Genomic DNA, 13,240 nt, shown 5'->3' on the forward strand with positions numbered 1-13,240 from the left:
AGGGAAAGGAAAGGAGGGAAAAAGAAAGGAAGGGAAAGGAAAGGAGGGGAAAAGAAAGGAAAGGGGAAAGGAAAGGGGAAAGGAAAGGGGAAAGGAAAGGGGAAAGGAAAGGGGAAAGGAAAGGAGGGGAAGGAAAGGAGGGAAAAGGAAAGGAGGGAAAAGGAAAGGAGGGAAAAGGAAAGGAGGGAAAAGGAAAGGAGGGAAAAGGAAAGGAAAGGTGAAAGGAAAGAAAGGGAAAGGAAAGGTGAAAGGAAAGGGGAAAGGAAAGAAAGGGAAAGGAAAGGTGAAAGGAAAGGGGAAGGGAAAGAGAAAGGGAAAGGAAAAGGTGGGTCGGTGCCGTCAGGGCCCTGTCAGGGAGGTGTGGGGAGACGGGCTGTCAGGGCCCGCGCGCGCGCGCGCGCGCTCCCGCTCCTCCGACCCCACGGCCCCGCCCCTCCCGCCCGCGCGCCACGGCCGTTAGTCCGGCGGCCGGGGGGCGCATGCGCGGCGCGCGCGGGCCGGGGCTCCCTCCATCCGGGGCCCGCCCGGAGGGGAAGGGAAGGGAAGGGAAGGGAAGGGAAGGGCCACCACCATTCATTCAGTCATTCGTTCGTTCAGTCCTATTTAGTGAGCGCTCACCGTGTGCAGAGCACTGGAGTGCTTTGCACACAGTGAGCGCTTAACGAACACCATCACCATCATCATCATTATTAGTAGTACTAAGCGCTTGGGAAGGACAAGTTGGCAACGTATAGGGACGGTCCCTACCCAACAGCGGGCTCACACCACCACCACGACGACAACAACAACAACAACAACAACAACAACAACATCATCAACACCAAGGAGGAGGAGGTTTTCCCTGGTTCTCTTCTCCGACCCTGCCGGGGGTACGTATGTCCCCGCTGCCTCTTGCCCCCTGGGTGACCTTTGGCAACTCACCCCACTGGGCCCCACTGACCTCATCTGTCAAATAATCACAGTGACAGTGATAATGATGGCGTTTGTTAAGCGCTTACGATGTGCCGAGCGCTGTCCTAAGCGCTGGGGGAGGGATACAAGCCGCGTGGCCCGGTGGAAATAACAATAATAACGGTATTTGTTAAGCGCTTACTATGTGCAAAGCACTGTTCTAAGCGCTGGAGAGGTTACAGGGTGATCAGGTTGTCCCACAGGGGGCTCGCAGTCTTCATCCACATATCTATTCTATTTATTTTATTTTGTCAGTATGTTTGGTTTTGTTCTCTGTCTCCCCCGTTTAGACTGTGAGCCCACTGTTGGGTAGGGACTGTCTCTATATGTTGCCAATTTGTACTTCCCAAACGCTTAGTACAGTGCTCTGCACATAGTAAGCGCTCAATAAATACGATTGATGATGATGATCCCCATTTTACAGATGAGGGAACTGAGGCCCAGAGAAGTGACTTGCCCAAACTCACACAGCTGACAAGTGGCGGAGCCGGGATTTGAACCCGTGACCTCTGACTCCAAAGCCCGGGCTCTTTCCACTGAGCCACGCTGCTTCGCTCGTTGGATTTACCAAGCGCTTCCTTGAGTTTCCTCCGGAACTGCTGAGAAACTGTCCCTCTGACACATCCTAGTGATATACCATTAATTCAGGGAGTCATTGGAAAGCATTTCACTGTGGGACCACAAATTTGGAAAAAAAAGAGTATTACAGAGAGGGAGTCTAGACTTCCTTTTAAACAATATAAAATATTGACAAATTCAAGCGTTTACAATTAGATAAATTGAAGAGGAAAAACTAACCTTATTAATAATGAGAATACTACCAATTATGGCATTTGTTAAACACTTACCAGGTGCTGAGCGTTGGGGGTTGATACAAGGTAAGAGCCCGGGCTTTGGAGTCAGAGATCGTGAGTTCAAATCCCGGCTCCGCCAATTGTCAGCTGGGTGACTAACTTCTCTGGGCCTCAGTTAACTCATCTGTAAAATGGGAATGAAGACTGTGAGCCCCCCCGTGGGACAACCTCCCCAGCGCTTAAAGCAGTGCTTTGCACATAGTAAGCGCTTAGTAAATGCCGTCATTATTACTATTATTATACAAGCTGGTCAGGTTGTCCCACTTGGGGCTCGCAGTCTTCACTCCCATTTTATTCATTCAATCGTATTTATTGAGCGCTTACTGTGTGCAGAGCACTGTACTAAGCGCTTGGGAAGTACGAGTTACAGGTGAGGGAACTAAGGCACAGAGAAGGGAAGAGACTTACACCAGATCACACAGCAGACATAATATAATAATGATGGCATTTACAAGAAGCATTGTGGCTCAGTGGAAAGAGCACGGGCTTTGGAGTCAGAGGTCATGGGTTCGAATTGCAGCTCTGCCACATGTCTGCTGTGTGGCCTTAGGTAAGTCACTTAACTTCTCTGAGCCTCAGTTACCTCATCTGTAAAATGGGGATTAAAACTGTGAGCCCCACATGGGACAACTTGATCACCTTGTTACCCCCCCCCCCCAGCACTTAGAACAGTGCTTTGCACACAGTAAGCACTTAACAAATGCCATTATTATTATTATTATGCACTTACTATGTGCAAAGCACTGTTCTAAGCGCTGGGGAGGTTACAAGCATAGTGGCCCAGTGGAAAGAGCCCGGGCTTTGGAGTCAGAGGTCATAGGTTCAAATCCCAGCTCAACCAATTGTCAGCTATATGACTTCGGGCAAGTCACTTAACTTCTCTGTGCCTCAGTTACCTCATCTGTAAAATGGGGATTAAGACTGTGAGCCCCCTGTGGGACACCCTGATTACCTTGTGACCTCCCCAGCGCTTAGAACAGTGCTTTGCACATAGTAAGCACTTAATAAATGTCATTATTATTATTATTACAAGGTGATCAGGTTGTCCCACGGGGGGCTCACAATCTCAGTCAGCGCTTGGAACAGTGCTTTGCACATAGTAAGCGCTTAATAAAAGCCATTTAAAAAATCCCCATTTCCCAGATGAGGTAACTGAGGCACAGAGAAGCTAAGTGACTTGCCCAGAGTCACACAGCTGACAGAGCGCGGATTTGAACCCATGACCTCTGACTCCAAAGCCCGGGCTCTTTCCACTGACATGTGGCAGAGCCGGGATTCGAACCCATGACCTCTGACTCCAAAGCCCGGGCTCTTTCCACTGAGCCACGCTGCCTCTCTAAAATGGGGATGAAGACTGGGAGCCCCACGTGGGACCACCTAATGACCTTGGACCCCCCGCCCCCAGCATTTAGAACAGTGCTTGGCACATAGTAAGCGCTTCACAAATATCATTCGTTCATTCAATCCTATTTATTGAGCGTTGAGCGCTTACTGTGTGCAGAGCACTGTATTAAGCGCTTGGGAGAGTACAAAAAGGCAGCATATGGAGACGGTCCCTACCCAACAACGGGCTCAGTCTAGAATACCATTATTATTATTATTATTATGCCGGAGCTCGCCCCACCTCACCTTTCCTCGCCACCTCGTGAAGAATGACGATCCCACCTAACGAGGCACGAAACCGTTGCCACCTGACTCCAGTTATCCGACTCCTCAAACACGTGCAGCTTCACTTATTAGTCGGGGGTGGGGGGGAGGAAACAAAAGGGGCGGTTACTACTGGGGAGGGGATTTGTGCGGCCCTGTCATCAGTTTCCAGTACTTCCATTTAATTCGGTGTCCTCGGGCCACAACCTCAGCTCGGCCCTTTTATAGGTGACTATGCACGCTTTGGCCCAAAAGTGAACCCATTAATTAAAAAAAAAATATGGGCTTTATTGCTCCCATTATAGCAAAACATGAAACTGTACCTATGTGGGATTATTCAGGGCATAGAGAGCCTTGGAAGATGGTACAATCTTTGCACTGCTCTCAATTCGTATCCTTTTGGGTGCAAATGAAGCTTTTCAGTTTGGTAAGACCGTTACACAAGACCACTGAGTACACACACACAAAAAATCCCCATTTTCCAGATGAGGTAACTGAGGCACAGAGAAGTTAAGTGACTTGCCCACTTATAGAATCCTGATATTTGAATACACAATTGTATTTGTTAATATTTACCCCAAACCTTTAAGTGATAAGTAATTCTACCAGTGATAAAGTGGTGCATTTTATTTGTCACGGGCTGTATCTATTTTCCTAGTTTGACTCCTTTATTGGATTTATACACTGTAATCAATCAGTGGTATATATTGAGTACTTATGGTGTGCAAAGAACTGCACTAAGTGCTTGGGAGAGTACAGTATAACAGAGTTGTCCACAATAACAAGCTCCTTGTGGGCAGGAGGTCAATCAGTGGTACTTATTGAGCATTCACTATGTGCAGAGCATTGTACTAAGCACTTGGGAGAGTATGAGACAACAGAATTAGCAGACATGTTCCCTGTCCATAATAAGCTCACATCCTAGATGGGGAGGTGGACATTAATGTGAACAAACAGCTTATAGTGTATAATTTAAAGATATAAAAGTGCTGTGGGGTTGGGGTGAATATCAAATGCCCAAAGTTCACAGATCCCAGCGCGTAGACGACGCAGAAGGGAGAGTGAGCCTTGGAAAAGAGGGCTTAATTGGGGAAGGCTTTTTGGAGGAGAGGTGACCTTAATAACGCTTTGAAGGTGGGGACAGTTGTAGTCCGGCATACATTTTGGCCAGACTTGGCTGTTTTATTACTGCTGTTGTGATACTTTAGGATGTATGCCATTTTTAAGGTTTATTTTATGTATTTATCTTTGACCAGTACTGCTCTATATGCCAATTTTTCTTATTTTTATTTCCAAATCATTGCTGGATGACTTGTTCGGTTATACCCACAGAGTGCAAAATGAAGCATATTATCCAAATTGGATTGCTTATTAAAATAGCAAAACTGAATCACTTTAATTCTGTACGGTATTGCACCAGTAATTGTATTACTCTACTATTCTTCTATAGAGCCGGTAGTTTATCCGCACTTTTTATTGAAGAATAAAGGGTTGATTTAAGTGACAGTTGTTGGCTGCTTTGTCCTGCCGTTACTCCTAAACTATAACTGAACAAAGCTATTTATACAGCGCTCTGCACATAGTAAGCGCTCAATAAATACGATTGATGATTTATCATCTGTCGATTTGAAAATGTTTAACCACATGATCTTTAGAAATCATAAGTGCCTACCACAAGAAATCCTAATTGGGCAAGTTTTAAGGGGCTGTAAGATCCTCTTATTTTGATGAGTCTTAAGGGAAAAGAAATGTGGTTTTGACTGATACAGCATGAAAACCTGAATTTTGCTGCAGTATTACCATGTTTGATCGGGTTCAAGTTATCTTTTCTCAAATATGATGGCGCTTGCCTGCTATGTAGCTCATGAGATTGGTAATGATTCATTCAGTTTGAATCCCCATTTCAGATGTGCTTGAATAAATGAATGTAAAATTGTGTTCATCATAAAAATTAATGCCACAAATATGCAAAATTCTGGTAGGTAATTTCATGGGATGTCACTTTTCCCAGGGGATTCTCTAAGGTCAACCTTAAAGCATGCTATGGCAGTGAACTCTCTTAGCCTTTACTTACTCCAGATATGGCAACAATTTTCAAAACTTTCCCCAGGGTTTGCTTGAAGCCATCCTTGGGTTAGAGGTTTAAATAGAAGCAGGCTCTAATCCAAGCTCAAAGTTGGGTAATGGTGGGATATCACCCACATTCCCCAACACCCCCTCCCCAATTCTCCTATAATAGAAAGGTTGCATTGTGGAAAACCCATACAGTAGTACTCACCCACTCAGATGTCGCCCACCTCGCATAAGCAGTTTCTTCAGTAAGGTGGCACGCTGAGCCCAAGCATGTTGGTGTTGGAAGAAGATCACTAATCACCTTCTACCCAAAATGCATAAAGAAAACACTAGTTATGGCAGACAACATACCCAGCTTCTAGAGAGCACTGCAATATAGGTCTCAGTACAGCAGGAAAACCTTGCTCCAAATCTTTGGGCCCCACTGATAGCCAGAGGGACCTGGGGGTGGGAAGATAAGGGGGCCAAGATCGATCATAACCTATAGCAATGGGTGGTGACGATACCTGAAACTCTGCAGGCACTTCGCATCCCAGCAGCACACATGCTACCCCACCTGTGTGAGAGTTACTGCTTCCACATTTCAGCCCCTACCCAAAGTCGGGACTGGCCTGTCTAAAATCTGCTGGTGTTGGCACACACTTTGGGCTCAGCTCTGTCCCTGGATTTGGCCTATATAAGGGCATTTTCACACCCTGAAATGATCCCCTTCTTCCAGCCACCAAAACTGGTCACGCGAGCCCTTTATTCAATGACTTCAAACAACATTTCCTTGCTTTCTTTACCTGTAGTCGTACTTCCGTCCGCATTATTGAACTAATTCATTTTAAACCTCATCTGATTGTAGGTCTTGTTTTCATGGAATAGTTTTAAAACGCCACATCTAGTATTTCATGGATTAATACTAACCAATAGGACTCACCGTTAAACATTATTCATGACCTGAATTTTGTGGTTAAGAATTTCACCAAACATTGGAAAGTGGCTGGCATCAATTGTCAAGTTTTGGGGTTGCTGAACTTTTTATGTCAAAAATGGATACATGGTATCAGGGATTAAAATACAATGGGGACTGTGATTATTTTCTCTTTGGTACTGTCTTTAGGAATTTATTTTCAATCCAGTTCTACAAACTCTAACTTGATAGAAAGAACTACACAGGATGAAGTTCAGTGGTGCAAAATTCAGGGTAGTTAGTGCCCTCCAGAAGCAAACACAAACTACATGACAGGATGACGACATACCAGTTAAGAAAAGTAAAAGGCCAGAGTATCATAGTGAACCACAAACTGGACAAGTGATGTAGTGGCTGGCACATATCACTGTATAGCCACTACTATCATTTTCCTGTTGTTGGGTAGGGACCGTCGCTTTATATTGCCGACTTGTACTTCCCAAGCGCTTAGTACAGTGCTCTGCACACAGTAAGCGCTCAATAAGTACAACTGAGTGAATGAATGTTAATAAGACAGTGGGAGGCAAGAGTTGCGAAGTAAATTGCTCTTCGTGCATTAGCATGCCTAACCCTATTTTGTTTACCGCACATAACGGATGTGTAGAAACTAAAGAGCATCCACCGAAGAGCCTCAAAATGGTAATAGGACTAGAAAATAGATTTTAAGGACAGAAGGATAAAGGAATTAGAGCTTTTGTAACTTGGAAAAGAAGGCTACTGAAAGAACTAAAAAAATAGAAGGGGTTATCAGGAGGAATTTGCCATAATTTTAGGAAGAGGCTTAAGGAAACACTTTGTGACTGTTAGAATGACTGCATGTGATTACAGGCTACCAAAACAAGTTACTGAATTTCTCTCCCTGGAGTTTTAAAAAGAGGAATGCCAACCATCTATACTGGATGGCTTGTTCGTAATCTGTGGCAGAAGAAATAGGTCCTTCAGATGCAGAATTGTCATATCGTGCTATTATAACTTTTAAATGGCTATTTTGAGTGCTAGATTTCCACCAGAAAGTGGAAATGTATTCCTTACCAACAGCTTTAGGGCACTGATCAGCTCTCCCCTACCAACCTTATCTTGCTGATTTCCTCCTCCAACTCAGTGCGCACACTTCATTCCTCTAACTCAAACCTGCTCACTAGACCTCATTTTCATCTATCTCACCATTAACCCCTTGCCCACATCCTCCCTCTGACCTGTAACTCCTTCCCTTCTCATATCTACAGACCACCACTCTCCCCACCTTCAAAGCCTTACCAAAATCACCTCTCCTCTGAGAGGTCTTCCTCAACAAAGCACTTCTTTCCCCTCTCACTTTCCCTTTCGTGTCACCTATTCACTTGGCTCTGTACTCCTTAGGCACTTGATAGCCACCTCAGCCTCACAGAACATATGTATGTAGCCTTTTCCCCTGCCATTTCCCCTAGTTGTAATTTATTTCAATGTCTGTCTCCAGACAAACTCTTTATGGGCAGGGATCAAGTCTACCAACTTGTATTCTCCTAAGCGCTTAGTATAGTGCCTTAGAGACAGTAAGCAGTCACTGATGGAATGAGTCCTGTATAGATCCTTTTTGGAATTAATGATTAAATGAATTACGGGGCTGTTTTTCTTTTGGTGAATGTTATTCTTTTTTTTCCCTTAGGTGACGAGCGGACAGCTTGGATTCGAAAGAGGATCGACTTCTTAGTTTGAAAGACCGAAAGCTCACTGAATGATTTTTTTTCAATCAGCACTGTCTACTCAGTTAAAATAATGAATTCTCCTAGTTTCACGCTACCTACTATGGTACCCAGTAGTTCAGTCATTAACAGCTCTGTCACCAGCAATTTAGCAACCAATAATCCACCAACGAAGTCAGTTCTCCTGAGCAAACCTTTCAAGTGCTCAGAATGTGGACGATCCTTTGCTCAGTTGACTGACCTGGAATTTCACGAGATGTCCCATGCTGCAGAACGCCCATACCGCTGCGAACTCTGTGGGAAAACCTTTGCACAGACATCAGCCCTGGTAAAACACCAGCGAGTCCACACTGGAGAGAAGCCTTACAAATGCCCAGTATGTGGTAAAACCTTCGCCCTTTCTTCTGGGCTCGTATTGCATAAGCGAATCCACACTGGCGAACGCCCTCACACTTGCCCTCTGTGTGGCAAGAAGTTTATTTCCTCATCCCACCTGGCGTTACACTTACGGTCCCACACTGGGGAAAGAAAATATAAATGTAACATATGTGGGAAGCTTTTTCTTCAGTCCTCTCATCTCGTAAGGCACAAGGCAATTCACAGCGGGGAAAAACCTTTCAAATGTGAAGACTGCGGGAAGAATTTTGGTCGATCATCACATCTGAAGACACACAGGCGCGTTCACACGGGAGAGCGGCCTTATAAATGCACTCAGTGTGAGAAAGCTTTCACCCAGAAGGCAGGACTTATTCTTCACCTCCGTCTCCATACTGGAGAAAAGCCCTACAGATGTGATAAGTGTGGGAAAAACTTCCGTTCTTCTGCCCACCTCGTGTCCCACCAGCTCCTCGAATCTGGGGAAAGGAACTTCAAGTGCTCGGTATGTGGCAAGGCTTTCAAACAGGCGTCATCGCTGAAGCAACACCTGAAAACCCACGAGATCCGGGAACCTCACCGTTGTTCTGTTTGTAGCAGGGCCTTTTCCAGATCATCCTACCTTCAGCTTCACATGAGAACCCACAGTGGAGAGCGGCCATATCACTGTATGGTTTGCAACAGAACTTACGCAAAAATGTCCACATTTGAAAAGCACTGTAAAAAGCATCAACAGGATGAAGAGAGGCCTGAGCTTCGACCCAAAGTAATGACCACGAGGGCAAAAGCCCTAGCTGAAAAGAGAAGACAAGAGCAGCAAAAGCAACCAACCAATTGTCAGGAACGTTATCAATTTAATTCTGAACTGCAGCAAGAATTAAAGAAACAGTAGCAATTTTAGGCCCCCATAGTAGAAGGTGATGGATCTTAAGAGATGAAATTTCTGAGCTAATCTAGTGTTTTCCCCCCCCCCAAAATGACTATGTTGGAATTTTTTTCCGTTATAGTAGAAATATAAAAGTGCAGTGTGGAACATTTTCAAGGGTGCATTTTTCCTTAAAAAAAATAAAAATAAAAAAACAAAAACAAAACTTCCCTGATGCCACAGGCAGTGCATATTGTGCTCAAGCTATGTATTGTTTCGGGAGAGAGGTGCTATCACCTGGAAGAATATTTGTACAATTTCAGGAGTCCACCAGTTTCCCCAGACCAGTATAGAAGAATACCAAATTCTCTGGAATTTTGAGGGAAGAAAAATACTCTTTCCCACCGTAGGTGAGGGGCTGCTGATGAACATATGGTTTTACTTGTGGCAAAAAAAGCTAAAATTTGACTGCTTCCAGGAAATCTGACAAAAATTACTCAGATTAGGCAAAATGAGTTTGACCTAAAATGCTAGCTGGAATTTGCACCTGATTTTAAAGTTATATATGTTTTTTTTTAATTTAAATTAGTATAGAGGTGGTAAACCCACATATTGTTTTTAAATAGCATGGTCTTAGAAGCCCAAACATGTGTGTGACTTTTTATTTTAAATGTTCCTGTGTAATATCTTCTTGCATATTTAAGTCCCAGCTACATGCCTAAAAAGAAACATTCCTTCCTCATAATACTTTTCAAGTGTATCATTTAGAAAATTTTAATTTTATTTTATCACTTTCTGGCTTTACTATTAGCCATTCTAAAATAGTAGAGGAGACAAATATACCCAAGTTACGAACATCTAAGGGGTACACCTTTCATGGCCTGTCAAATGGTGTTCGGCCCTGTAGTAAGATTGTGTTCTGCTGATCGTTTTAGTAAGAAAATCATGTCTGACAGAAAATTTAAAACAGAAACAATTATCTTTTAGATTTTTTTCATTATGTGCTAAATTTTTATCAGCCCTAAGCAACTGAAACACTCTTAGTGGAAAACAGTTTATATGAGTTTAGAAATATCACTTACTACTAAATGGCAGGTGTGTACAATCAGAGAATGATTTCCATTTTCTTTGAGCAAGCGTGGTCCTTATTTTCTATATTGATTCAGATTTTTCAAATTATGTATATTTTATGATGGATGGAAACATTTTGCACTTTATTTGAAATGGCATAGTATTCATATTATTCCTGGTTCTCTAATAATTGCTCATACATGTATGGGATTGGTGGATCTCTAATTCCAATCAAACACACTGTTTCCTTGACTGAAATTAGAGTATCATATGCTTAAATATCAATAGAATTAAAAAGTAAAACACTACACTAATGGAGGGGTGAATTTAACATCATTTTAGCCATTAAATCTATAAAAAGAAATCTGATAAAGGGATTCTGTTGTGATATTAATGAGTACGGTTCATAAACTTTAAGCAAATATTTTTACTGCTGAGTAATGAATGGAATAAAAGTTGACTGCAGTGGTACACTATAATTTAAGTTATGCTACGGGCCTTTAGACTGACTCAGTTATTAACTGTAATTTTCTTTAAGAGGAGAACAGGATATCTGCAAGTCCTGTTATGAAGCAGCACCATATTTATTTTCTCTTGTATTTTGACATTATGAAAACACAACTAGTACTATTAACCGATCTCTCACTCAACCTGACCAAGCTAAATTAATTTCATGATAAATCTTTGCAGAAATATAGTATGGATCCCTAAATACGTATCTTGATATGGATACTCCCCCTTCTAGACTGTGAGCCCACTGTTGGGTAGGGACCGTCTCTATATGTTGCCAGCTTGTACTTCCCAAGCTCTGCACACAGTAAGCGCTCAATAAATACGAGTGATTGATTGATTGATGTAAATATCTAAATTTAATTTCATGTAGTATGTACATAGTTCAAGGGTTGGCCACCCTTTTGAGAGCCAAGCAAAATTACAATGCATGCGGCAGGGTGGACCTCCACAAGTGTTACATTACAGTATGCCCACCTCATAACGACAGCTGTTGTTGCCAGCGTGCCTAGCTCTGTCATATTGTCCCTTCCCGTTTCCCAGTCCGAGCTCAGCCAGGAAAGGAAAAACAAAGGGAAGGAAGGGTGACACAGTGGGCTTCTGGGTCCGTTTCAACAGGTGCCTCCACCCTGTCCCGGTCTCCCATGATCGGGTGGGGGTACAAGTGGGAATGAAGGGATGGTGCTACCCGGGACCCGATGATTGTAAATACACCCACTCCAGCCTGCAGAAATGTTCGGGTGGGTTAGGCACTTACTATGTGTCCGGCACTGTTCTAAGAGCTGCCGTAGAGATGAAATAATCAGGTAGGACACAGTCCCTGTCCCACATGGGGCTCACAATCTCAATCCCCATTTTACAGATGAGGAAACTGAGGCATAGAGAAGTTAAGTGACTTGCCCAAGGTCATACTGTAGATGTATGGCGGAGCTGGGATTAGAACCTGGTATCTCCCCCTTTAGACTGTGAGCTTCCTCCTCTATGCTGTGAGCTCACTGTGGGCAGGCAATGTGTCTTTTGTTATATTGTACTCTCCCAAGCTCTTAGTATAGTGCTTTGCCCACAATATGACCGAATGAATTAATGAGCCACCCTCCAGTTGCTTCCCAGTATGCAAGCACTTCACTGAGCCACACTGGGTTCAAGAGACAGAGATTGCCAACCCCCACTTTAGAGCTTGCAACTGCTAATTTACCAACCTGTGTATCAGAATAAGTTTATCTTAAAAGTATCTGAAAGAGGGTGTTAAAACCACAGATTGCACTTTGAAAAGAAAAATGGAAATGTTGGAAGTAATGCCCTAAGTGGAGAGCAGAGTGCTACACACACTATCTCTAATTCACAAATCAGCAAGTGAAAAAACCCTCTTTAAAAATTACATACCATAATGAATTATGGCATTTGTTAGGTGCTTACTATGTGCTAAGCACATAAGACTTTAGAAAAAAATTCCTTTGCTGTGGAAAGAATTCATTTTTGTGAATTGTAACATACCTATTAATGAGAGTTATGATAATCTATTGTGCAGTAATGATTTTTGGTCTCAAAGATCTCTTATGCCTACCAAAATGGGGTGGTAATAAACAAAGTGGCAGAAGAAACATTTTAAAGTCCCAGTGGCCAAAACCTCAAATGATGTGGCACAGCAGAAACTACACCAATCTGGCATTCAGCAGTCAGAAATAGGGTGACTTGTACAAAAGAGACTTAGTACAATAAAACAGAATTAGCAGACATGTTCCCCGCCCATAACAAGTGTAGAGTCTAAAGGGGAAGACAGATATTACATTTTTTTTTTTTGGGGGGGGGGGTGGTATTTGTTAAGTACTTACTATGTAATAATAATATTAGTGATAATAATAATTGTGGTATTTGTTAAGCGCTTATTACGTGGCACGCACTGTTCTAAGCGCTGGGGCAGATACAAAGCAATTAGGTGCGACACAGTCCCTGTCCCACATGGGCTCACATTCGTGATCCCCATTTTACAGATGAAGTAACTGCGGCACAAAGAAGTTAAATGACTTGCCCAAGGTCACACAGCAGACGGGTGGCAGAGCTGGAGTTAGAACCCAGGTCCTTCTGACTTTCAGGCCTGTGTTCTATCCACAAGGTCACGCTGTTTCTTAATAGTAATTAGTAATTTATAATACGTATTTTAAAGATATGTATGTAAGTTCTGTGTGGCTGGGATGATAGCTATATTAAAAGAGGGAACCCAGTTTTGACTAGGAAAAAATATATAATTTTGTGCAGA

At 43.2% G+C, this 13,240-nt stretch overlaps 1 protein-coding gene across 1 annotated transcript; it reads left to right on the plus strand.

Moving 5' to 3' along the window:
- The first annotated feature begins 775 nt into the window (after positions 1–775).
- On the plus strand, positions 776–10,928 carry LOC119930997 (zinc finger protein 501-like). The gene is made up of 2 exons (XM_038749834.1): positions 776–869; positions 8,126–10,928. Exon 2 carries the CDS (start codon positions 8,236–8,238, stop codon positions 9,427–9,429), a length of 1,194 nt encoding a protein of 397 aa, XP_038605762.1. The 5' UTR covers positions 776–869; positions 8,126–8,235; the 3' UTR covers positions 9,430–10,928.
- The last annotated feature ends 2,312 nt before the right edge of the window (positions 10,929–13,240 follow it).

The sequence above is a fragment of the Tachyglossus aculeatus genome, chromosome 7, assembly GCF_015852505.1.
Source record: "Tachyglossus aculeatus isolate mTacAcu1 chromosome 7, mTacAcu1.pri, whole genome shotgun sequence".
NCBI lineage: Eukaryota > Metazoa > Chordata > Mammalia > Monotremata > Tachyglossidae > Tachyglossus > Tachyglossus aculeatus.

Bases quoted from the DNA above. Each gene is read 5' to 3' on its own strand.
- LOC119930997 (XM_038749834.1), top strand. From the start codon at position 8,236: ATGAATTCTCCTAGTTTCACGCTACCTACTATGGTACCCAGTAGTTCA.